Source organism: Pongo pygmaeus, chromosome 6 (genome assembly GCF_028885625.2).
Source record: "Pongo pygmaeus isolate AG05252 chromosome 6, NHGRI_mPonPyg2-v2.0_pri, whole genome shotgun sequence".
Lineage (NCBI taxonomy): Eukaryota > Metazoa > Chordata > Mammalia > Primates > Hominidae > Pongo > Pongo pygmaeus.
The window spans coordinates 71,138,235-71,164,021 of record NC_072379.2 but is presented as its reverse complement, the minus strand read 5'-3'; the positions used below and the strand labels follow the sequence as shown (position 1 = coordinate 71,164,021).

Genomic DNA, 25,787 nt, shown 5'->3' with positions numbered 1-25,787 from the left:
TTAAAAAATATTCTAGGGCTCCATTTTCAACTATATTAATTTAGATATAGAGATTTTTTGGATGGATCTCATGCCATTTAATTCATGCAATTATTCAAAAATATTTATTGATCATTGCAAATTGTCAAATTCAGAGACAGTGCTTATAGTTGTGCAAATTATGAATTGGGTATAATTTGCACAACTATATATATATGAAGGGGGTATAATTTGCTTCACAATTAGCATAGAGTTATATCATTTTTACGGTGGCCTCCGGGCAATGGTAGTTTAGTGTTTCAGTCAGTAGTACCCTTTTCTAATTCATACAAATTCTGGATGTGGGTTGGTGATGAGGTTGCCAGAGACCATTCAAAGTGCTAGAGACATATACATACCATAATAGACAGTCTCCGCTCTTATGAAACCTACACTCAATAAGGGGAAAAGATCAGTAGATAACTACCCGAGGGGTAAGAGAAAAGCAATGCTGTACTTCTTAAAATGGTGGAATGTCACAGATAGTGCCATTTTGTTTGAGAAGGTCCGATATTAGCTATGTGAAGCAATAAAAACCTAAAGGAAATGAGGGAGTAAGTCAAATACATGTGGTGGAAGAGCATTCCAGGCAACAGGATTGGGAATACAGGCCTGAATGAGACATAAGTGATCTCAGAGTGGGCAGAGATCGGGAGAAAGCATGAGTGGTTGGAGCTGTGAGGCTATTCGGGGAAAGTGTTGGCAACAAGATGGGTGACCAGTGTGTGGCCAGATATTACAGTGTTTTGAGGCCCAGGTAAGAATCTTGGGGTTTATTCTAAGTCATTGGAGTGTTTTCTGCAAAGGAGGGCTATGATCTGATTTGTCTTTTTTAAAATGTGTAAAAATGTTTCATTATGGACCATTACAGCCTTCACATGGTATTTTACATCTGCAAGTCACTATGAACTGCTTATTAATCTGATTTGTATTTTAGAGGGACCACTCTAGCTGCAGTGTAGAAAATTGATTACAGGCCAGGCGCGGTGGCTCACGCCTGTAATCCCAACACTTTGGGAGGCCGAGACGGGCGGATCACGGGGTCAGGATATCGAGATCATCCTGGCTAACATAGTGAAACCCCGTCTCTACTAAAAATACAAAAATTAGCCGGGCGTGTTGGTAGGCGCCTGTAGTCCCAGCTACTAGGGAGGCTGAGGCAGGAGAATGGCACCAACCCAGGAGGCGGAGCTTGCAGTGAGCCAAGATGGCGCCACTGCACACCAGCCTGGGCTACAGAGTGAGACTCCGTCTCAAAAAAAAAAAAAAAAGAAAAGAAAAGATAATTGATTACATACAGCAGAAGAAGAGTGGAAAACAAGGGAGACAGCTATTTTCATGTGTTACATTACCCTAGACAGTTTGTTAAGTGACTTCAGGGTAGGACATTGTATTCTTCTGTCCTCTTGACCAGGGAACTATCTAGAACTTCTACTGCTGCTTGGAAAAAAGTCACTGTTTCATACAGCTTTATTAATAAAATTTTTTAATGCAGATGGCTTTTTAAATTTTGAACATGTTCATCAAAATTATTTTGAACATCTTTAAGTCATATTTTGATTATTTTATGTAATCAGACTCTAGAAAGAATAATACAAGGAACCGTAGATGCACTCAAACTCCTAAAGTAATTATTTACAAGAAATAAACTTTTTGCATGATCTAATGACATTTTATACAATGAAAATGTATAATATTTTCAAAGTAACAGCAATAAAATAATAAGTAATGATCAAAATAAATTTCAAAATATAAAGCATAAATGTCAGAATCAATATTGGTTTTGCCCCAGTAGCTTGAAAATTTACTGGCAGAAAAATAGTAATAATTAAACACACAGAAAAGATAAGTCATGAATGTCAGGCAGCCCTTATTAACTGTCTCTGAAGGTACTACAAGGACAGCTTTGGCTGCTCCTAGCCCGCACTCATGGAAATTGAATTGCTTTGTGCATTAACAGAATGGAACTGGGCTGAACAATGTCCATAGAAATGCTGAGTAGGCAATTATTTAAAATGTTCTCCAAGACTGAGGAATATATTAACAGAAATCAATAACACAGCGAATTAAATGATGATTGAGCAGAACATTACCTAAAATTAGTACAGAAATATTTATAGAATGAATTAATGAATTAAATTGACTATAATAAAATATTGGCCAAGGTAGCCTGAAAAAAATTAAAGCAAATTTAAAGTAATATTATTGTGAACAACTTCTTTGATTCATTAATTTTGTAATATCAGAATGTTATATAGGCTTCTCCATAATGGTGCCCACTAATAATTTAAAGTTTTTCAATAGGCATAAGGTATATTTTAAAAAATTAACAACCAAAGTCCTCATGAGGAACAAGAAATGATTTTCTATTTGTTTCTATTTGGCTCTCACTATAGCAAGTTATATAATGCTTTGCATGCATGAAATGTTTAATTTTTAAATTTATTTTCTAGAGATAGGGATCTGGCTCTGTTGCCCAAGCTGGACTCCAGCTCCTAGCCTCAAGGGAGTCTCCTGCCTCAGCATCCTGAGTAGTGGAAAAATTTTAATAAACAGTGGATCTTATTATCACCAATAATTTTATAATTAACATTAGCATGTACACGGGATCTTTAATACGTCTAGAGTTCATTTTGATTGCTCCTCTAAAAACTAAAAGACCAAGAAAAAAATTCCCTCAATGTATTTGTTTCTTCCTCTTTCTAAGACCTGATGCTTCTGTTAAAAGGCGCAGTTCTCACACCCACCTGCTCCTCCATGCCTGTTTCTAATGCAGTCAAGGAAAGTTTACCACAATGGTACTTTTTAAAGGTATATTTTTATTTTTGCAGCTCTATCTAGTGTTTTCTCAGCTGCATATGTGGCTTGCCTGGAAGACATGGCTGGTAACTTCTAGAAGAAATCTAAATTTTAAAGATGTAATCATTAGAAAATACTTGTCATTCTAGATATGTATCTTTATTGTTGTGGCTTTGTTTTTCTGTTTAAAAAAGCTGTTGATTTTGCCTTTCTAACTTTTTGTGGATATACCACTGCCCCTAAAGGAAGAAAATATGTTTAAGGGAGACATCAAAGTTTGTCTGTGTTCTTGTTGTTTTCCCCAAACCAAAAGACCTAAGAGATTTAATAATAATTATATTTGTTACTATTAAGATATTATTTGTAGGACCTCCTACTAAGTGAAATAATGTAGTTCTTTAGCATTTTAGAATTTATGTATTATTAATAAGAAAAAGATTTACTGAAAATGAAATAAGATATATTCATTCAGTCTATTGCTTACATATGTAAGAAATGAGTCATGAATGTATAGGTTTTTTCATTTGATCAATTTCTTTACTAATTAATTACCTGTTGCTTTTTAAAAAATAACATACTCTTGAAATTTACCAAAGTAGCAAAATTCTTAATTTTTAACTTTATAATTTTATAACTATATAACATGACATATAAATACTTAATACACTTAATATGTAAAAAGCTCTTACCAATTAATAAGAAATGAAAATGTTACAACTGAAAAAAAAATTAAAAATATGATCAATAATTTAAAAACTATAATTATCAATAAATACATGAAGATGTTCAACTTCATTAATGATTGAACAAATACAAATTAAAATATGCTTTATAATCAGATTCCAAATAATTTTTAAAAATTCTAATAATTAAAATTATCTATTGATGGAGAAATAGGTATTGGAATGAGTGTAAATTTGCAATACAAAATTGACAATGTATATTTAAAGTCCTAATAATAAATCTACTTTCTTGTTCCAATAATACAATTTCTACAAAATCCCCTTATGGGAAAAATTAAATTTTACATAGAATTATGTAAAAAAAACTTCAATGTTATTAAAGGGAAACGTGGAGAAAAAAAATATCCAATAGTAAGGGATTGTTAAATAGCATATAATAGATCCATAAAAAGAAATACTGTTCAGCTATTAAATATATTTATATCTTATTATTATGCAAAGAAACACCTTAGCTTACAGAGCAGCATATATGGTATATTTCCAAAATTATTTAAAAATATACATGTATACAGATATATATTTTCTAAAACTATGTATCATGTGAATAAAAAGGTTTCTCTTATATGTTCTTTTTTAAAAAAAAGCATTTATCGTAAGGAAATATCTGAACATGATTTAATGTATGTTAGCATTGCTTCTCAGCCTTTTGGCTAAGATCAAGTGTAATGTGTTGTTAGCAAGGACACCTAAATCTATATGAGGTTTCCAGAGAAGAATATGGTCATGATTGAACATCTCTTCATTTAATCAATCTGATTTGTGGTCTGTTGTTAAATTGAATTCAAACAAGATTTATCTCCTTTGGTTTTTATTTCATAACATTTAGCAAATATTTTAAACACAACATTTAGCAAAGATTTTGCCCAATCATCATTCTTTGACACTGGCTACAATCACATGCCTCCAGTAAGCAAAAATTTGCCCAAAAATGTGGTAGTCAGAGGCAACTTTGAAAGGCTTATTTCATATGTTCTTCTAAAAGAAGTTAAGTTGGTGATACTTTTATAGAATGTGCAATTTCATGAGCCAATTTCTTTTTTTGCTATTGAACAATTCAAGAAGTATTTTTAAGTTTTCAGTTTAGCATCCACTTTTCTTTCAACTTTTTTTGCTGCTTTTTAATACCTAAACACTCTCTTACACCATATACATCTGTGATCATGAAAAATTGCTATATTTCAATGTTGATGAGTCCAAAGAAAATAATTAAACTCTGCCCTAGAAAAATACAAGCCAAAGAAATAATCCAATTGAATTAATAGCTTGACCCTAAATAACAGTTTGGGTCCAACATTTCATCAAATAGGAAAATTAGAAGGATCTTGACTGATTGTTTTCCTTTATTGACAGTAGTATATTCAGGAAAAAGTAGAATAAACCGCCTTTCTTTAAAGAAAAACAAAGCCAGCAATGGTAATTTAAAAAAAAAAACTACCTATCCTTAATGACAAGTATTTTCTAATTATTGTTTTTAAAATTAATATGTATTGAGCAAAAGAAAATTTTTAATGTTTTCAACTATAGTTATTACACACATGCAGAAACAAAGCCTATACTTAAATAATTGTAGGATAATTGATTGTTCCCAAACCATCTGATTACTCTTTAATTTAAGAAAATACATGTCTATCTCAGTGAATCCCTATTTGAAGTACAGAAATACAAAGTACAGCCTAAACTTGATATTACCATGTCCTCAAATCACTGTATCATCTCTTCCATGAAATGAATGTGACAATAATTTGTATTTGCAAATTCATTCTATTTTGGGAGCTGTTTCTGAAAACCATCTGTAACCAAAGTAAACAATATTTTAATGGGGGATTACTGAGCTGGCTGAATACATTGTGATGCAATCAAAAGTTTTCTGGAATTTTTCAAACCACAGTTTGAAGCTGCATTTGAATAAAACTTAGCTCTTAAGGGGAAAAATAATTCATAAAAAATTTTTTAGTCTTAAATATACTTTCAATGTATTTAACCATTGTAAATGTGAAGATAAGAGTATTGTAAAAACACATGATATCAGAGAATTACTTGAAGAAAAAAAAATTTAAATTTTGAGCCGCATGTTTTTATAGGTTCTTAGAGTTTGGTGTAGCAATCCTGTTTACTGGAGCCATTTTTGTTCCTTTGTCTACTACTTCTAGCAACATTTTGCAAGAGTTGAAAGCAGAAATGTTGAGGTGCCCATGAGGATTGTTATTCATTACCCTGACCAGCTTTAGGCAGGAGATATAAAAACATAACCAAAAAAGCCACTTTTATGACAGTATTTGCAGATCAATCCTGCATATTCCACGCTTGTAAGATTTGGAATGTTTGTAGCTGAAATTTATTTTTCTTTCTAGATTGCTTTTACTGAAAGAATGCAACAAAGAGAGCTGCCAAGAAAATACAATTATTCCCCCAAATAGTTCAAAGAACTATGCCAGGTAGGTATTTTTTGTTCATATTTTAAATATTATATTATAGTCTAAATACTAGTCATCTCAAATATGAACTTAATTATTTTAAAAGCATTTTATTAGAAAATAGGGCATGGCATAAATGGCTGCTTCTTAAAAGTCACCAGCCTAAGTGTATTTAGAAATTAAAGTGAAAAATACTTTCTTTAAATCTTTTCAGTCACTACCAGGATACTCTGTTCTTGAGACTGATTTTAACTCCACCAGGCCTGCCCTAAAAGAGCTCCTGAAGGAAGCACTAAACATGGAAAGGAACAACCGTTACCAGCCGCTGCAAAATCATGCCAAAATGTAAAGACCATCGAGCCTAGGAAGAGACTGCATCAACTAACGAGCAAAATAACCAGCTAACATCATAATGACAAGATCAAATTCACACATAACAATATTAACTTTAAATGTAAATGGACTAAATGCTCCAATTAAAAGACACAGACTGGCAAATTGGATAAAGACTCAAGACCCATCAGTGTGCTGTATTCAGGAAACCCATCTCACGTGCAGAGACACACATAGGCTCAAAATAAAAAGATGGAGGAAGATCTACCAAGCAAATGGAAAACAAAAAAAGGCAGGAGTTGCAATCCTAGTCTCTGATAAAACAGACTTTAAACCAACAAAGATCAAAAGAGACAAACAAGGCCATTACATAATGGTAAAGGGATCAATTCAACAAGAAGAGCTAACTATCCTAAATATATATGCACCCAATACAGAAGCACCCAGATTCATAAAGCAAGTCCTGAGTGACCTACAAAGAGACTTAGACTCCCACACATTAATATTGGGAGACTTTAACACCCCACTGTCAACATTAGACAGATGAACGAGACAGAAAGTCAACAAGGATACCCAGGAATTGAGCTCAGCTCTGCACCTAGCGGACCTAATAGACATCTACAGAACTCTCCACCCCAAATCAACAGAATATACATTTTTTTCAGCACCACACCACACCTATTCCAAAATTGACCACATACTTGGAAGTAAAGCTCTCCTCAGCAAATCTATAATTTCTCAAAACTTCTGTCAGGCGAAAATTAGCATTTGCTGTCATCAGTACGCCAGGAATTTAAGAAATGTTCTCAAAAACGAGTAGCATTGGAAATATAAAATATTTATTTTTTTAACTTACTAAATATTTATTTTTATAACTTACTTTGTTTTAATTTGGCCTCTAATCTTAGCTTATTAGTCTGAGAAAAGCTTTTATTGAATTTCACAAGTAATTCTCACATTTATTACATGTAATGGCATTCATAAGCATATTAAAACTGTGATTGGGATTATTTTAAATGCATTTATTTCATCTTAAAAAAATGACAAACTCAGATATTATGCATGGTTTCTGAAGAAGAAAATATAGTCTGACAGCAAATGGTAAATGTGGGAAGTAGGAAGTAATTGGGATCATGTGAATAATGAGTTAAAAATATGTGGATCAGTCTTTGGAAAAATTTTGTAGTGTTCATCCTTCTGAATCCTACTGAAAAAAAAATCATCCTAACGATGATTTCACACTATTTTCAGAGAAAGGTGCTTTCATGCTATTATGAATTTCCACAGAGCCACAGGGTCTGAGATAGAATTACATGAAAAGGGCATTATGCAATAAGATACCGTGGCATGCCAGGAGCCCAGTGTAGATTAAAAACAAGTAGAGTTCTTTCAGATTTTTGGCACCTTTGGAGTGAATTAAACCCAGATAGTTCATGAGAATATCTTAATTTTCCTCACAGAATTTTAATTCCAAAAGGATATTGGGGTATAATGTAGCTAACCTATACATCAGTTTGAAGACCGGAGGATACTGAAATACTTTAAAAAGATAGCAAGTTCCACTAATAAAAATTACTCTGGCTTCCCGTTTAATTGTCAGTGTGTTGACAATGTGATAATGTGTCAGGTGTCTTATGTGGCAGGCAGATCATTTTAATTCATCATAAAGAAAGTGATGTCTCTTTTTAGTCAGCCATGTGGCCTTTCCTACCACTTTGTGTTCTCTGGATCAAATTTCATTTCAGGATTGCTTACAATTCTCTAATAAAGATATGGCCATGATACAAAAGCCTCCCATTTCCTGAATGTTATATCTATTTGGAATCCCTTTTTCCTATTTCATTTTCATACTACATTGGAATTCTTATGTCTATTTGGCTACAACCGGTAGCTCTCCTTTTAGCTACTTCTAAGGGGTCCTTTTCTTTTATTTCTGGAAATTATTTTCCTGCCCAAATGAATTATCCTCCACTTTGTCCCTATTGAACTCAATTTGATTTACGTCTTCCCACTTGACCAATTTGTCAAGATGTTTTGACTTTAAATCCTATTCTACGATAAGAAAGTCAGTCCACCCAAGCAGATGTCATCAGCATAAACAGACTTTGTATTAATTCAGGTGACTAATAGAAAAGTGTCTGTTTCATGCCTGGGAGACTTCAATTTGAATGGTCTATTCTCAGTTAATTTTAAAATACTGACAACTACTGAGATAAAATGTATTACACAAAAGGAAAATGTGATACAAAAAATTATTTATTTCTGGGATACTCTATATATCATGCTAGATTAAGTTAAAATACATCAAATCTAATTTTTGTCAGTCTAATCATTCTAAAGCAAGTGAAATCAATTAACTGATGGGTTTTTGGAAATTTTTACTGATTGTTTTTCTGTATTTGTTTCGGATTGAGGCAGGGGAGGAAGGCTGGCAATGTTTCCAAGCATTTCTGCTTAGAATATGAAACAAATGAAAAACAATGTGATAAAGTTATAAGTAGGACTAAGGCACCCCATGCGTGTGCAATCATGCATGATGCAAAATACATTACGTTAATAGCATCCTTTACTTCTTACATTAGTCCCATTAGGACTGACGACTCTGATTAGCTTGTTTAGCTTATATTTCACATCAGAGACTCTGCATATTCAGACTATAAAACCATTGTTGGATTAACTTACATATATCAGACATAAATTTAAAAATGTATGACTATTTTATTTTCCTCACTGTGGTGAATACTATTATTTAATACTTTTTTCCTACTTTTATCTGTGGCTTCATAAAACACACAAAAAATTCCATTAACTGTATTCTTCAAATTAGAGAAATAGCTTAATATATGCCCATTCTTAGGTGCCCTTTGATTGCACAAGGATTTATTTTTTTCCTGCCGTAATAAAAAAATTCAGAAATGAAAAAATGTAAATAATCCACTAATTATAATCATCTGGACTTGCAAAAGTGCAGATAGATTTGAGACTTTGTTAATTATTGATACTGAAATCTATAAAAATTAAGAAAATTAATGTAGGGAGACCAAAGTTATTTACAAAGGATCATTTATTAAACACATTTTAAAAACAAAATACAAAGATTGTTGTTCTGCATGAATACATCACATATGAAAAAAATAATGTGTTTTTACCAAATTTAATTTGAAGATATTCAGAATTTTGTTTTCTATCAACTTGAGCAATCAGTTTCACTTTGCACCTTGTCTAACACTGTTGTCAATCAGGAAGAAATGTTTTCTTGTTAATTAAATCATATTCATACAGCTAATATTTTACAGAAATAAAATAAGACAATGTCGGTCATACAAAGCTCTTTCTGCAAGGTAACTGATTTGCCTATGATCCTAATTTTTTTAAGCTATAAGATAGGAAGAATTCAGGAGCTAGGTAAGTTTTATAATAATGTATTAGCAGCAGTTGATAGTAAATGCAACATAAGATTTGTTTTGTCTGTGGTACAAGAATATGTCCTATCAGACTCTACTGTATTTTTCTCTACTTGAACACAGGTAAGCACATACTGATTGTCTCTGGGATGACAAAATGTATAAAAAAGACAAGAAACTGGCTCTGGTTGTCATTGTGAGTGCCTATTTTCATCAGCTAATATGAATGCATTGCTAAATTAGTGAAGACAGGAAAATGACTTAAGGGTAATATATACAGAGTTAAAATACACTTTTTATCCACTTGAGTGAATTCAGGCACTGTGGCTGTTCAGGATAAAATGTTTCATGGTTTATTCTTGATAGCAATTTAATTTTCAGTGCAAGCAAAAGCAAATACCTGCCCACTGTAATACACATGATCTCACACATCTGGAATGTTCAATGCAAGTTCATCCTCGGCATCTTCACTCTGGAGACATCTTGAATAAAAACGTTCATAGTTTGCTCTTGACAGCAATGTAATTTTCAGTGCAAGCAAAAGCAAACGCATACCTGCTCACTGCCATACACACGACCAAACACATCTGGAATATTCAAAGCAAGTTCACCTTCTCCATCTTCACTGTGGAAGCTCTTTAATAAGTGGCACTTTGTGTAAACCCTCTATAAATCATGAAAAACAGATTCGAAATGCCTGGATTTAATAATATTAAACATCACTGCCATAGTCATCTCTCTGTGTAAACGATGTTTGGGTAAGGCTTGCCATCACAACATTTCTTTCCTGAGAATGGAGCTGGTCCTCTGTTTATATCATAAGTGCGCATGCTCTGAGCTGTGGTCACTGTCGTGACTGTCTTCATTTGCTAGAGAGTCCCCTGTTTGCTGGAGGGTGGCTGCACCAATTCCCGACAGCTCTGATGGGAGAAGTGTTCCCTTTTTCACATTCACCAGTTCCTTTTCCCGAGCCGCAGCTCCTTGCTGTCCACCCTTTACCCTCTTCCACTTCATCCGCCTGTTTTGGAACCAGACTTTCACCTTCAGCGAAGAAAGGGAACAAACAAACAGAACAAAAAAGGTAATTAAAATGACATTTTTTTCTCCTTAGTGTCATCAATGAAAAGTAGTTCCTCAAAGGCTTATACAAAGACACCATGAAGGAGTGAATAGAAAAATAAATCCACGTTGAATTTAATCAGGTTACATGTTCATGATAATAATTTTTAAAGTTTCAAAAGGTGCATACAAAGTACTATATTTGTATTTTACAGCATACAGTGTAAAATATGGAACTAGACAAAAATTTTGTCATTTAAGGTCACTCAAAGCACTTGGGTCTATAAAGAGTTTCTGTGAATTGGAGCTAACATAATATTTGTGTTGGTCAAAGCCCCCTCACTCCTAAGTTCTTCTTTGATTTGACATCCAGCTGTCATTTCCTGAACCAATTTAAAACATGCTCCGGCAGCTACTGATTAAGCGGCATCTGAAAGGCCATACTCTGCCATTAGAAACTACTGCTGCTTTCACAAATCTTTATTTGACCATTCCACCTCACACTGAGCCTATCTTCTTTTGAACTATTCTTATTTTCTACCTTAATTCATTTATTTTACTTTGCAAATATTTGATCTAGTGATTTCTTTAAAATACGGTCACAATAAAAAATTATCAACATTTGTTAAATGCTAACACCAAGATTATATACTACATCATTCACATCAGCTTTGTACAGGTATTTTCTTTTTAAAAGCTTCATTGAATTTGCCTAATACATTTAAATAAATATATATATGTAAATAACATATATGTATTAAAAACAAAAAAAACAGCAAACAGACATTAAAGGTCTCTCCATTATCAGAACTAGAATATAATTGGCATTATTGCATCTTGTTTAGGAGGAAATCTGTTTCTTTCACATTGCATTTCTCATAATTATAGCTTCTAGTAAGCGAAGTGTTCTTTTTACATTGTATTTCTGTCTACCTCACCTAAAAGTACCACAAGCCTGAATTTTGTGTATCATCTCCAAGTCTTTCTTAAAAAAGAAAACAAATTTTTTTCATAACAAGTAACATTAAAAATATACTCTTTAATTTTATTTGTTTGTTAGGTTTATCAATGGAATGTTCTTAAGTGTAGGCTTTTTGCCACTTCTTTGTTGATTCAAAAGACTGTATTTATTCATTTTTTATCATTGTATAATATTCCAAATTCTGTCAATGTAGCACCATTTTTCCATTCTACTGTCCATTGATATTTGAATTCTTTTTTTTCTATATGTAATGCTGCTATAGACATTCTTGCATTTGTGTCCTGATAAGCATATCATGGGAACTTCCCTGGAGACTGCAGTTATACGGCTGCTACTATCTGTCTTCTCTCAATGTATGCTGTTGCTTTTTCCTTTTCTTAGAGTATCTTTTGATGATTAGAAACTCCTAATAAATATGTTTAAATTTATCTATTGTTTCTTTTATGACTAGTGTTTTGTGTTTTCTTTTTCTAAAAACATCTATTTTCTGAGGCCACTAAGATATTCTATGGTGTCTTCTTCTAAGAGTTTTAAAGGTTGCCTTTTCCAACACAGTGGGACCCTGTCTCTACAAATAAATAAATAAAATAAAATAAAATAAAATTAGCTGGGTGGGATGGCACAGTGCCTGTAGTCCCAGCTTCACGGGAGGCTAAGGTGGGAGGATTGCTTGAGCCCAAGTGGTTGACGTTGCAGTCAGTGGTTGTTGTACCACTGCATTCCAGCCTGGGCAACAGAGCAAGATCCTGTCTCAAAAAGAAAAAAAAAAGTTTGCCTTTCAAACTGAGGTAGTTAATCAATGAAGTACTAATTTTAGTATATAGTCTGAAGAATAGGCTTAACTTTACTTTATTTTAAATGGATAATGCATTGTCCAGGTCCATTTATTAAATAACCCAGCTTTTTTCCAGTGATCACTGTTTCATCTGTGTTCATAAATCAAGTTTCCATATATACATAGCTTTATTGCTGTATTCTGTTCTGTTCCTTTATTAATTTTTCTATAGTTGTGATAAAACCACATTACCTTATTAATTATAATTTTATAGTAAACCTTTATATTTGCTAGGGATAGTTCTGTTTCATTCTTCTACATTAGAAATATTTTGAATATTCTCTATTTTCATTTTAGAAATAATCTCAATTTCTGTAAATAGTGCTATGGAGAAAGTGAAGAAAAATATGTTAAATTTCCAAAGACATAATTATATCAGTGATCTTCAAATCACGATGCTTCATCAGCATGCTTTCACAGTGAAATATTTAAACTGAGATATTTCTCTATTCTGGATTTTTCTTGGTCTCACTTTGAGCCATAGTTGAATTCATGTATCATATATTGCCCAAACATGTATTAACTATGCAGCCATAAAAAATGATGAGTTCATGTCCTTTGTAGGGACATGGATGAAATTGGAAATCGTCATTCTCAGTAAACCATCGCAAGGACAAAAAACCAAACACCACATGTTCTCACTCATAGATGGGAATTGAACAATGAGAACACATGGACCCAGGAAGGGGAAAATCACACTCTGGGGACTGTTGTGGGGTGGGGGGAGGGGGGAGGGATAGCATTAGGAGATATACCTAATGCTAAATGACGAGTTAATGGGTGTAGTACACCAGCATGACACATGTATACATATGTAACTAATCTGCACATTGTGCACATGTACCCTAAAACTTAAAGTATAATAATAATAAAAAATAAATAAATACATAAATAAGAAAAATAGTACAAAAAAGATTCACTAAAAAGTAGTTGATGGGTGTTCACATATTATTATGACTTACTAAACAAAATAATCAGTAATTGCCTTTTATTATATACCTACTTAGGGATAGACAGCTATACTATTGGTGCTGTTTATACAGTATTCTAATACAGTTTTCCAGATATTATTACCATTATTCTTAAGTTATAGATGAGAAAGTTGTGGTAAAGTTTAAGTGACTTACCTAAGATTAAACAGAAAGGAAACCGTGGTGCCAGGATTTAAACTTGAGGGCTGGGGTTTGTTTGATTCCAGATTCTGGTTTTTTTTGTTTGTTTGTTTGTTTGTTTTGGTTCCTGTTATATTTCAATCTCCTATTTTTAAAGCATTTGGAATAAAAAAAAACGCATATAGAGTACGTGGACGCCATCTATATGATTACTATCATTCAGGTAATTCTCCCACTTGATATAATTAGGTTTGTAAATATGACACCATTTTCCTGTACTATAATTTAGGTAATTATACTGCTGAGTCTAATTACCTTTGCAAGCTTGACATTGCATTTTGCATTAGATCTATTCCACATGAGTTGGGTTCTACTCTTGGCTTTACTTCTCCATTTTGTGTGAATTTGAGAAAATTTTACTTCTCTCTACCTCAATTTTCATATTTCTAATATTGGAATCATAAGCCTTTCAAGATTCCCTATAGGGATATTTTATCATGGACAATTCCAGATGGAAGAAATACATATGTCATGATCATCATCATTGTCACCAAGAGCTGAAACATTCAGTCTAAATAATCCTGGCAGAAAAAAAGGGGAAATATACTTTTAAAAATCTGCATATATTTCCTTTTCTAGGAGAAGGGGTATAGTAATTATATAATATCAGTATAAAACCTGTTATGGGCAATTCTAAATAAGATAATTCTAAATGTAAGAATATGGTATTGATTTTAGATATATTATGACCTATTTTGTGTTGTTTTCTATGTCTATCATGTGAAATTTTACCATTTTATTTTTTAAAATAGATTGAAAAAAGACTGAATGGTTAATTGCCAATAGTAGCTACATGTATATACCTATGAATAGATATATACATATAAGACTATGCATTTGATTATATAGAATAACTCTAATACCTTACATACTATTTTATTTAAAACCTAGATTATATATTTGATACTGAAATTCCGTGACCTTAGCAAGGAAACAAAAAATAGCAACAAATACATAATGGGCATATCTTATAGAAAACAGAAGGAAGAATATAGAACTCTAAACGTCAATATGTTCAGATTTATTTTCAAATATACTATAAAATATTGGGGTGAATTAAAATAAGTGAAGGATTTTTGGAAAAACACATATTTTTCTATTAGCATCACAGTATTAGCAACCCCCCCAACAAAACCTACAAATTTAATTCCAGATTATAAATCAATAGTCATTAATGTAGGACAGTAGGCAATTTATAAAGAGACTTCATAGTATAATTTAGTATCACTTTATTAACCCAGCTTTATTGACTGTAATGAAAAAAACTTTTAGTTTTTGTTTTTAAGACAGCTAAATTATAATCATCCAAATGCCTAAAATTTTATTTACTAAAAAATAAGTATTTGAATTATTTTTATTAAAATTTATAAGCACATTTTATATAATAAGATTAATTTATAAACTACATAGAGTACAAGAATTCTCACATATCCTTGGTGACTTGGGATCTCTATTCATTCATTCATACATTTAAAAATATTACCAAATGTCCAGTAACCTGTACTGTGTTAGATCAAAGATGGGAGGTGTTGAAGCACAAGTAAAACATAGCCCCCGCCCTTAAGGTATTCACAGTCAAGAAAATGGAGGAAATGTAAATGTAACTTATTTGGACATCACATTATACCCTTTACTATGTAAAGGGTGTCCTTTTAGGTTTCACAATATATTACCAGACAAAATAAGTGACTTATGAATCTGTATTGTCACACAATTTCCTAGGCAAATAGGTTGATAGAAAGTTGAATCTATATAATGTCATAACCCACATTTATGTAATACCATAAATGTCTCTGTTTTGAAGAAACAACCATAACATCAAACATCTGGATGAAAACTAAATATTTCAATGACATACCCAGATGCCTCTAAACATCTGGGATTTGTAGATTTCGTATTCCAACTGTTTCCATTTTTATCTGGGCACTTGGAATATTGTAGACATTATCTAACAAATATTTATTTATATCTTTGAGATGTGAAAACATGCAAAGGATAATTGTACAAATAAAATTTTCAGATTTAATCACATCCCTAGTGATTAAATTTGATCATGGCAGTGTACCTAGTAAATCCAAAGACTCGCCTAAGTAATTCAGTAACAAAGTAGCTGAACTACTGATTCAGTAGTATTAGAATTAGAAGCAAGAATGCTTAAAAGTAAAGGTGAAAAATGGGGAAAAGAAAGCTTTTTTAACTCTTCCTGAATAGATGGATTTATATCTGATTAAGAGAAGGAATTCTTTAGCTATTTCCAAAAGCTTATTGGAGCCACTAATTGACTCTGTTGTTTCTACCACAATTAAAGGGTGTTTGTGTGTGTTGGGGAGGCTGTGGAGGGTTAGGATATACTTCATAACTGAAGGCTTAAGTCCTGTTTACAGGGCTGCCTCTCACCTTTATCCACTGATTTAGCACATTGGGAATCATTTTCCTACCTCTGTAATTTTTAGTTCTGAAGCCTCTTCCTTTTCTATTTCCAAGTCTTGTGAATCAGGCTCATTAATGTAATCATAACATTTACAATTACATATTTCATATGTTTTTAAAACAAAGTGAATACACATTAGCTATAGACAGCCATGGACAAATAACATATTGAACAAGGATTAACCCTTTCTTGGGGCAACAGATTAAACTCCCCACGACAGATTTGAATCTCACAGGCACAATTATAAGCCAACCTTATAATCTCACTCTTCTTTCCAAAAATGAACTGAAAGCAACCATTCACATGATAAAGCAAAGTGGTTATATCATTGATTCCTTTTAACTTGGCCTTTATTAACCATTGTTTTCTCTCATACCCAGTAAAATTCAACTCGAATGTCTTCTTTCACTATATTTACGGTAAAAATTCACTATTCTTAATCCCATTTTTACACGAGATAAAAAAGACACACCTTTTAGTTATTTTAAGTAAAATATTGTTTACTCAAGTATTTCGTGAATAAAAGACTATATCAAATTTAATGAAAATATCAAAACTAAATTAGGCACTTTTTTTCTTTATTGTGTTATAAAATTACTGAATAAGCAATACCTGAAGACATGGAATTTGTATATTCTGAGCCATTACTTCATGCTTATCTTGTTCAAACTACTGAGACCAACTAGAATGATGGTCTTTGATCTCAACATCTTGCCCAATCTCTTGGCTGATGTTTAACAATAATTGGCAAGATAACACCATCAGTATTTTGGCTAACAGCTTCTAAGTATAACCTATCGAATATAAATATTTAGCTGAAACAAAGGAACTAACCCTTTTTATAAGAACAGTGGAATACTGAAATATTACTATGATTCAATCTAAATTTATATTCTGATTGTTATTAATATTAAATTAATATTTTGATTATTTATGATTGTTTAAATCCTTTATCAGAATCTATGTGATCCTTTACTGCCCTGGTTATTTCATTTATTAGATTTAGAGACTATCACCTTAGATCCAAGTTTATTATATAAACTTATAAAGATAATTATTAGTTCTGTGTGAGTATACACTGACCCATAAAAAAGTCAATAATTTTAATAACTTCAAAACCTTCAAAAATTTAAAAATATATGTTCATCATAAAAAATTGGAAGTGATAAAGGGATCTGAAGTTCAAAGTCTATTCTAAATTGAATGCATCTCGGAGTTTTTCATGAGGAGACATAGAAATATGAAGAATAATTGGTACAAAGTCATTTATAGTCAAAGTCTCTAGAAAATTGTCAGTTCTCTTAGGCCTGGGTTTATTATTGTATAGATGTCACAGAACACATGTATGTACTCTTCTATATAAAGATGTAGATAATAGAAAGTTTTCTTAAAATTGACAATGCCAACACAAAACTTGCACCAGCTTCTCAAAATATCTAGAAGCATCTCAGTTTTAGGATTTTTTTTAACATGAATAAAACTTATGGATGCAAGAATAGTGTAGAAAAGGAATGCTCGGAGTGATCTTTCATAGCAGAAGTCTCTTTCTTTAGCAGTACACTTTAAGTGCTGATGCTGTGATGTAATGTATGATATGTTTCCGAACATTATTGTTAATTTGTTGATTAAATATAAATTAATATTTTTGCTTCCCTAGTGAGGAAACTGAGAAACAAAATGTGGAAAATTCTTAGACTCCTGGGAAGAATTATCTTTATCCTTTTATTATACCAGCTTGATGAACGTTTACAGCAAGAATCAGTGGAGCAAATTTCAGTAAAATCTCTAAAATAAAGGCTCATTTTATTTTTGTGTGTGTATATATACCCATATGCAAACACATACACACATATACACAGATATGTGTGTGTATATATATCTATAGATAGATACATCTCCTTGCCTCTAACTATACATATGTCTACCTATCTACATCAGAAGAAAGATAGCATTTTAAAAGAAAACAGATTATATATTCTCAAGGCCAGTTCAATAAAGGTAATGTTTATTTTTCTTTGGTTTTTAAAATATGATTTGAAATTTAAATATTTACATTTATTAGGGATGAGTTACTTATTTCTTAGTCTTTTACTTTATACAGGTAATATTTCTGAAAATTAATTTTAGGTTAAAACATTGTTTGCACCGAATAGATCTTGCTTTATTATTGATCTGAAGTTACTTTTCATGTATCATAACCTTTTTCGTGTGGAAGCTGAAGTACTTTTGAGTCTAGTTTTTGATGCTTACCGATACTGTCAATATGTATTTATTTATTTAAACAAAAGCATTATCAGGAATGTCTCTTAATATTTAAAATTAAAATCCCCTCTCATATCCTATCATCAACTCTTTTACCCTATACTCTCCCCATTTTACCAGTTGTAGTCAAATTATTCTTAATAATTGTCATATCATGAGTTAAGCAAATAAAGCATCTTACCATTCCTCTAGATGACTCCTATATACTGCTGTAAAGAAATAAAGAAATATTCTAAAGTCTAGCTACATAGGTAGACTTGAATTAACATGAACAGACAATAAGTCAACTCATGGAGACATAATTGGCTAAATAACTAAATGTATAAATTTGTAGAAATAAAAATATGAAGTAGATAAATTGCGTAAAATAGCTGAGCAAAATGGGCGTGGTGGCGGGCGCCTGTATTCCCAGCTACTCTACTCGGGAGGCTGAGGCAGGAGAATGGCCTGAACCCAGGAGGTGGAGCTTGCAGTGAGCTGAGATCAAGCCACTGCACTCCAGCCTGGGTGACCAAAAAAAAAAAAAAAAAAAAACAGCTAAGCAAAAGACAAAACCACTCTTTATTTGACACACAAAATATTTCTCCTTAGTAGTCATCAAAAAAATGATAGCTATTTTGAAAATACTTGGCATTGGGCCATTTGATGATTTATGAGTAAAAAACAAAACATAATTCCTCTCATTTCCACCAATGGAGTATGATCTAGCTAGGTGGGATTTTCCATTTATCTTGGCAGAAGTATCATTAATTTAGTCTGTTTATTCCAGTAATCTTAACTAGTTTACAAGTCTGCAACATTGCACCTTTCATTAGCTCTGTGAAAAAGATGTTTTGAAGTGAAAGGATCTTTCATTCTTTCTATATTTGGCAGCCTTAACTCTATAAAAATGTCCATTTTACCACTTCTTTTATATGCTCCTGTAGCTGCTTTCTCTCATCTTCCCACCGTGAGATATTAAAAATCTGGTGGGAGTTTTCTCCAAGTTTATCTGGATGGAGAAAAAAAACGCCAGAATAAGCTTGTCCAAATTAAAAATACCTTGAAACTGGAGAGCCTTTAGACTGAGTTTTCTGCAAATCGTTTGGGGTGACTCTGACAATTGAAGATTATTATCTGTTGATCTTGAAGGTTACATGAGAATATGTTGTAAACTAGAAGCTGTGAGTTAGAAGCTGGAAGATTTACTGGAGTGATCTGTAACTGTTCAACAAACAACATTATATAATTAAAATATTTGAAGCTCAGCTTCATTCTGGTTTCTGCATTTTTATTTAACATAAAACGATTTTCTTTAACACTTGTGTGCCGACATGGAATTGTTTTGCAGAATGAGCCTCTTTTTTTTCTTCTTTGGCCAGATGAAGTTCAAACAGAATTACAGACTACCCTGACATTGCACTATGGAAGATGCAAATGTAACAGTGTGACATCTTTGTGTGATTCCATGACTATTCTTCAGAATGGAATTTGGAAATTCAAGTCCTGAGTGATATTTAAGGATTTAACATATCTTATGTTTTTCTAAAAGGAAACCTAATTATTATTGCAAATCTTCATGACACATATATGACTCATCATAAAATTTGTGTTAGATATACTGATCGGTGATCTAAGTAAGGTAGGGGTAGCCACAAATAACTTCAGTTATAAACATGCACATTTTATTGGCAATCATGTACAATTTCCACATGACAATATGTCTAAAGACTAGTTCTGATTATAAAGTAGGTTTTCATGTAGGAAAAAATTATTTCTCAAAAACAATTCTGTTACAGGCCAGGTGCCATGGCTCAAGCCTGTAATCTCAGCACTTTGGGAGGCCAAGGCTGGTGGATCACGAGGTCAGGAGTTCAAGACCAGCCTGGCCAAGATGGTGAAACCCCGTCCCTACTAAAAGTACAAAAAATTAGCCGGGCATGGTAGCAGGTGCCTGTAATCCCAGCTACCAGAGAGGCTGAGGAAGAGAATTGCTTGAACCCAGGAGGCAGAGGTTGCAGTGAGCCGAGACTGCACCACTGCACTCCAGCCTTGGTGACAGAGCGAGACTCTGTCTCAAAAAACAAACACACAAACAAAAGCAATCTTGTTATATAATTTAATATTTCTTTTCCTTGTTTGCATGATATCTTTCTTTTGATGTATATAGATAGATGTATAGTTAGAAGTACGGAGATATGTATATATTTATACGCACACACACATATATATCTGTGTATATGTGTGTGTATGTGTTTGCATATGTGTATATTTACACACACACACATAAAATGAGCCTATGAGTCCTGTCTCTGCTTTTGAATCACACACCCACATAAAATGAGCCTATAAGTCCTGTCTTTGCATTTGAATTTCAAAAGACCTTGACAATGTTAAGGAAACTATTTTATATTCAGATAATTCTATTAAAGCTAAGGAAAATATTGAACAATATGAGGTTAGATGTAATATTCCTTGGTGTATATGTTTATTTTACTGAATCTCAGGTTATTTTAACATATGAAAAAAATAAGTCTTAAAGAATGAATATGAAAAGACAACATATCTATAATTAGATATTTCACATGTGGAAATCCTAGGGAAGGATGTTGTTTAAGATTATATAGAGTCAAGATATAGATTACATGGCTAAACATAGCATTTATGAGATTAATATAAAATCTAAGTAATGGAATAGCTGTGCTATGGTCTAAATATTTATGTCTCCTCCAAATTCTTATGTTAAAATCCTAACCCTCAAGGTGACGGCATTAGGAAGTGGGGCCCTTGGAATGAGATTAGGTCATAAGAACAGATCTAGCATTACTCAGATTAGTGCCCTTATTAAAGAGGTCCCAGAGAGCTACCTAGCCTCTTCAGCCATCATATCAAGGTACAATGGAAAAATGGAAGTCTATGAAGAAGTGTGTGCTCACCAGACACCGAATCTGCTGATGCCTTGATCTTGGACTTCCCATCCTCCAGAACTGTGAGAAATAAATGTGTGTTGTTTGTAAGCCACCCAGTCTATGGTATTTCGTTATAGCAGCCCCAATAGACTACAAGCTGCATTGCAAATTACAGAAGATGGATTTTAAAGTGTTCTGTTTGTAATTTTGTCAATAACTTTAAAAGCCCAACCTCCAGAAAATAAACTGAAAATATTTCACTGGGATGAGAGCCCTGGCATTTTGAAAGAATATGCCATCTGACCTTCAAGAGTAGCAAAGTTGACAACTGACATCATACTATATTTTTTCTGATAAATTCAGCACAGTAGAATTCAGCCCAGAAAATACAATATAACTTAAAATAGATACATAATTTAAGTATGGATTTTTTTTTTTTTTTTATACAGAGTCTCACTTTGTCACCCAGGCAGGAGTGCAGTGGTGCAAACTCGACTCACTGCAGCTCCTGCCTCCCAGGCTCAAATTTTTCTCCTGCCTCAGCCTCCCATGTACCTAGGATTATAGGTGCCTGCCACCATGCCTGGCTTATTTTTGTATTTGTGGTAGAGACGGGGTTTCACCATGTTGGCCAGGCTGGCCTTGAACCCCTGACCTCAAGTGACCTGCCTGCCTTGGCTTCCCAAAGTGCTGGGACAAGTACAGGCTTGAGCCACCACTCCCAGCTTGATTGTTAATTTAAGATATTTTGTGCACAGATTCTTAATTTAAGAAACTTAATATGCGTGCATAGAAATGTTGGAATGAAATGGTGCAACCAGAAACATTATCCAATACGATTACATCATCCCTCTCCTGTGACATTCTACACTCATAACAATTGTGAATATTTGTTCAACTTTTACCTCTTCTGTGAATTCTAACAGGTATTTCTTTAGCTTAAGATTTTATTTCCAGCACTTAGCTCAACAAATATTTGTGTTACAAAATGATTAATTCAACATGCTTTGCATAGCAAAGGTTTTTCCCACCTGGGTGATAGTTCTGTTCTATAGTTTACACTAAAAATTATTTCATATCCATTATGATATATAAATCTACATAGAAGAAAGAGCAGGTAGTTTTAATTTCCATTTTATGCCTTGGGGAGATTGTTACTTAGGAACACACAATTCTAATCAGCAAACCTTGGATTTTTATTCAGATTTTTTTCATAACAATTAAATTCTTTTTGAGTAACCCAAGGAGGCCCTCTAAAGCCTTAGTTTTGATTAGGAATTTAAATTCTGCATGTATACATCTTTTCACATTAACTTGCAAAACTGCACATAGAGATTTATGGAATAAAAATATATTGTGCACAATAACAAATTTTCAATTAAATGTAAACTGAATCATCTCTCATGTTCTTTGTTAATTCCCGTCCCCCCCGCCCCGTGATGCTGTGGTTAGATTATTTCAGGAATGACTTCCAATGAAGTGGTCCTGTACTACACTGACACTGAGTTTGGTCATGTGGCTTGCTTTGGACAATGGGACACTAGAAAATATGATGTAAGAGGCCTGAAAAGCCCTTGCTCACTGGAGTTTTCCCCCTCAGTGCTCCTGGGAATGCTTCTATCACTGTTGGAAGGATCCCAAGCTAGCCTATAAGAAGATGAAACCACAAGCAACAGAAACTAGCTGTACCAGCTGAGGCCCAACCATCTCTTTCTTAGTCAACCCACCAGCTGACTGGAGCTCCATGAGGGTTCCATGTAGGGCCAGCAGTATTACTGTCCAACTAAGCCCAGTCAAAATCTCTAACCTACAAAATCTAAAGCAAATAAAACTTTGGTTATTATTTGAAGCCATTAAGATTTGGAGTGGTTTGTTACACAGCAAAGGGTAACTAACACAAAATGTTAAAAGAATTTTTCAAAAAACATTAAAATAGTATGTATAGGTATATATAATTCCTGCATGTAATTCTTTACCAAGCTTGTGAATTCAGTTAGAAAGAAGAAATATCCAAGACACTTTCAACATTTTCAAACCAGATTTACAAAACTGCTTCTAAAAATAAATGATTCTGCTCCATGGTCAAACAATGACAGATAACCGTAGACCATCCCCAAACTGTCAAGTACAGAATCTTGTTTTTCCTCTTGGCCGAGAGCACAGTACTGGATCCTGTCATTTCTACAGATTGGAAGCAAATCCTAGTTTCCTAGTTCCTTCATGTACTATATAAAACACGGTTGCATTTCCCAGAGTTCACCATCTCTATATAAGAACATTAGTGTGTAATTCTCCCTCCACATACACCTTTTTATTTTCCTGTTCCGTGTTTAAAAAAAATAATAAAATAGAGGTCTGATGATGTAGATTTTGGATCCTGCTTTCCAGCATGCCAAATGTTGAACACATAGAGGGAATTTTGTATGTGAAGTCCAAGGGAAGGAAAATGCTGTGCTCCATAACATAGGTACTAGTCATAATATGTAATAAAATATAAACTGCCAATAAATAAAACCACAGAAAAGTGTTCCTCTGTATATTTCTACTACCCATAAATAACCTACCAAAGCTGAAATGTAAAAATTAACAGAAGGAAAGCAGATCATTTAAGAAATTGGATAAAATAACTTGCTCTCTTAAGACATGCATTCATTTGTCCACACCCTGTTGATATTTCTTTGGTTCCAATGGGATCCTGGAGGAGGTACACACAGTGAAAGAGGAAATGAGACTCTAGCCCTAAGAGTGCCAATCATAACTGCACTGTCCATAAAGATGTTTGCATTTGCCTTTCAGGAATGTTTTTGTAAAGATTAGCAACTGTTAACCGGCAGTAGGCTAGATTCTCCTCAGGGAAACAAGAATCTGTACAAGGAGCTCACTGGGAACACTGTTAGAACAAATCATTTGTCATTCAAAAAAAATGCAAGAAAGGGACCTAAAAAGCAATTAATTTAAAAACATTATTTAGGTCTCATTAATTGGCGTCCAAAAACCTTAATAATTTCAAAGTATTCTCTGAGTGGGTAGCAGAATTTTGAATTACTGACACCAATACAATTTCAAAAATATTTTGGGTAAAGGGGCAGAAATATTTACCAATGATCTATGTGTCCTTGCCTTTCATCATTTCCCAGCCATCTTGCACCTAAGCTGCACCATTTGACTAGTCTAGACATTAGTGTGTAAATAGAAGTGACATGGCTAATAGACATGACTATTCTAGACATTAGTGTGTAAATAGAAGTGACATGGCTAATTTCCAGGTGAAAACATTTAAAGGTCAGTGCATAAACTTCCAATTCTTTCTTATTTCTTGTAGTTACCATGGACACCACATGTTGAGATGCTAAAGAGTCAGAATGGGTCTGTGAGTGATTATCTGGAATGCTGGACGTGTAGAGTTTGTATGGAGAGTGAGTAAACATTTTTATGTTATGCCATTGAGATTTGAGGGTGAATGTGTTACTGCAACGTATCATACCCTATCCTGAGCAATACAGAACACTAATCTGGGGTTACCAACTTTCTAATATGCCAAATAAGGAGATTTTAACATATAAGCACACACAATTCCTCACTGTATGCCATCATTATGTAAAAGAAATAATATTTTAAAACCCAAAAATACAGAAGGATAATAATCATAGGAGGATTCTTTCTTCAACTCAATAAGTGTGGTTTTCTTTTAAATATCATTAGATTATTTTTAATTTTGTCAGTTTGCTGGCAAAATTTTATCATGGAATAGTATACCTGTCTTCCAAATGGTATTCAAGAATTCTGGATCTAGGTATTTCAAACATGGCAAAGAAGACTGTGGACCCAGGGCAATTAAAAAAGATCATATAATGACAATGTCCAGCTTTACCTGTCTTTCAGTGAGATCCAGATTCACTGCTATCTCGTATCGCCTCAGTCTGGTGAGATAATTATGATGGGCAAATTCTGCTTCAAGTTCTCTGATTTGCTCTTTGGTAAATGCTGTCCTTTCTTTCCTGGGTTTGCTGTTGACTTCTGACTTGTAATTTCCTTCCTGGGAGTCTGAAAAAAAAGGGAGACAGAATTGGTAATAACTCATTTATTCAAACACATGCAATCATATTATTCACAGTTATTGAATTACTACTTTTCCGGGTACTGCGCAGACATGGAACAAATAGAGACCAAAGACAATAAGACTGACGGCAGCTCAACAGGGGGAGATATGATTCTTATTTTTTCCCATCTTCCTTCAGGTAACTCACAGCCTATTTGGGAAAGCATGTAATTTTCTTCTTATAAAATATTAACAAAACCTCTAACTGCTTGTAATATGACATTAAGATAAACCAAAACCTCTCTAGAAAACACTTTTAGATATGAAGTTTTGTTTCATAAGTTGTTGAACATACGTACTTGAGGTCTAAGTAAGATTGAACATAGTAATCCTTTAAAAAGTGGCATC

The 25,787-nt window shown here is 33.2% G+C and overlaps 1 protein-coding gene and 1 long non-coding RNA gene across 5 annotated transcripts in view; one reads left to right on the top strand and one right to left on the bottom strand.

Moving 5' to 3' along the window:
* The first annotated feature begins 549 nt into the window (after positions 1-549).
* LOC134739865 (uncharacterized) lies at positions 550-10,668 on the top strand. The gene is made up of 3 exons (XR_010126933.1): positions 550-775; positions 5,912-5,995; positions 6,189-10,668. It is a non-coding gene; the product is annotated as an uncharacterized LOC134739865 (long non-coding RNA).
* Positions 10,517-25,787, bottom strand: part of MEOX2 (mesenchyme homeobox 2) — a 74,864-nt gene continuing 59,593 nt past the window's right edge. For 2 of the 4 annotated variants that reach the window (XM_063667511.1, XM_063667512.1), the window contains 3 exons: positions 25,212-25,384; positions 21,368-21,418; positions 10,517-10,752 (listed from right to left, as the gene is read on the bottom strand). In XM_063667511.1, the coding sequence (XP_063523581.1) occupies positions 10,528-10,752; positions 21,368-21,418; positions 25,212-25,384 (449 nt within the window). In that variant the 3' untranslated portion in view covers positions 10,517-10,527. The remainder of the gene's footprint in view (positions 10,753-21,367; positions 21,419-25,211; positions 25,385-25,787) is intronic. The other 2 variants (XM_063667513.1, XM_054495622.2) reach the window with 1 other exon arrangement.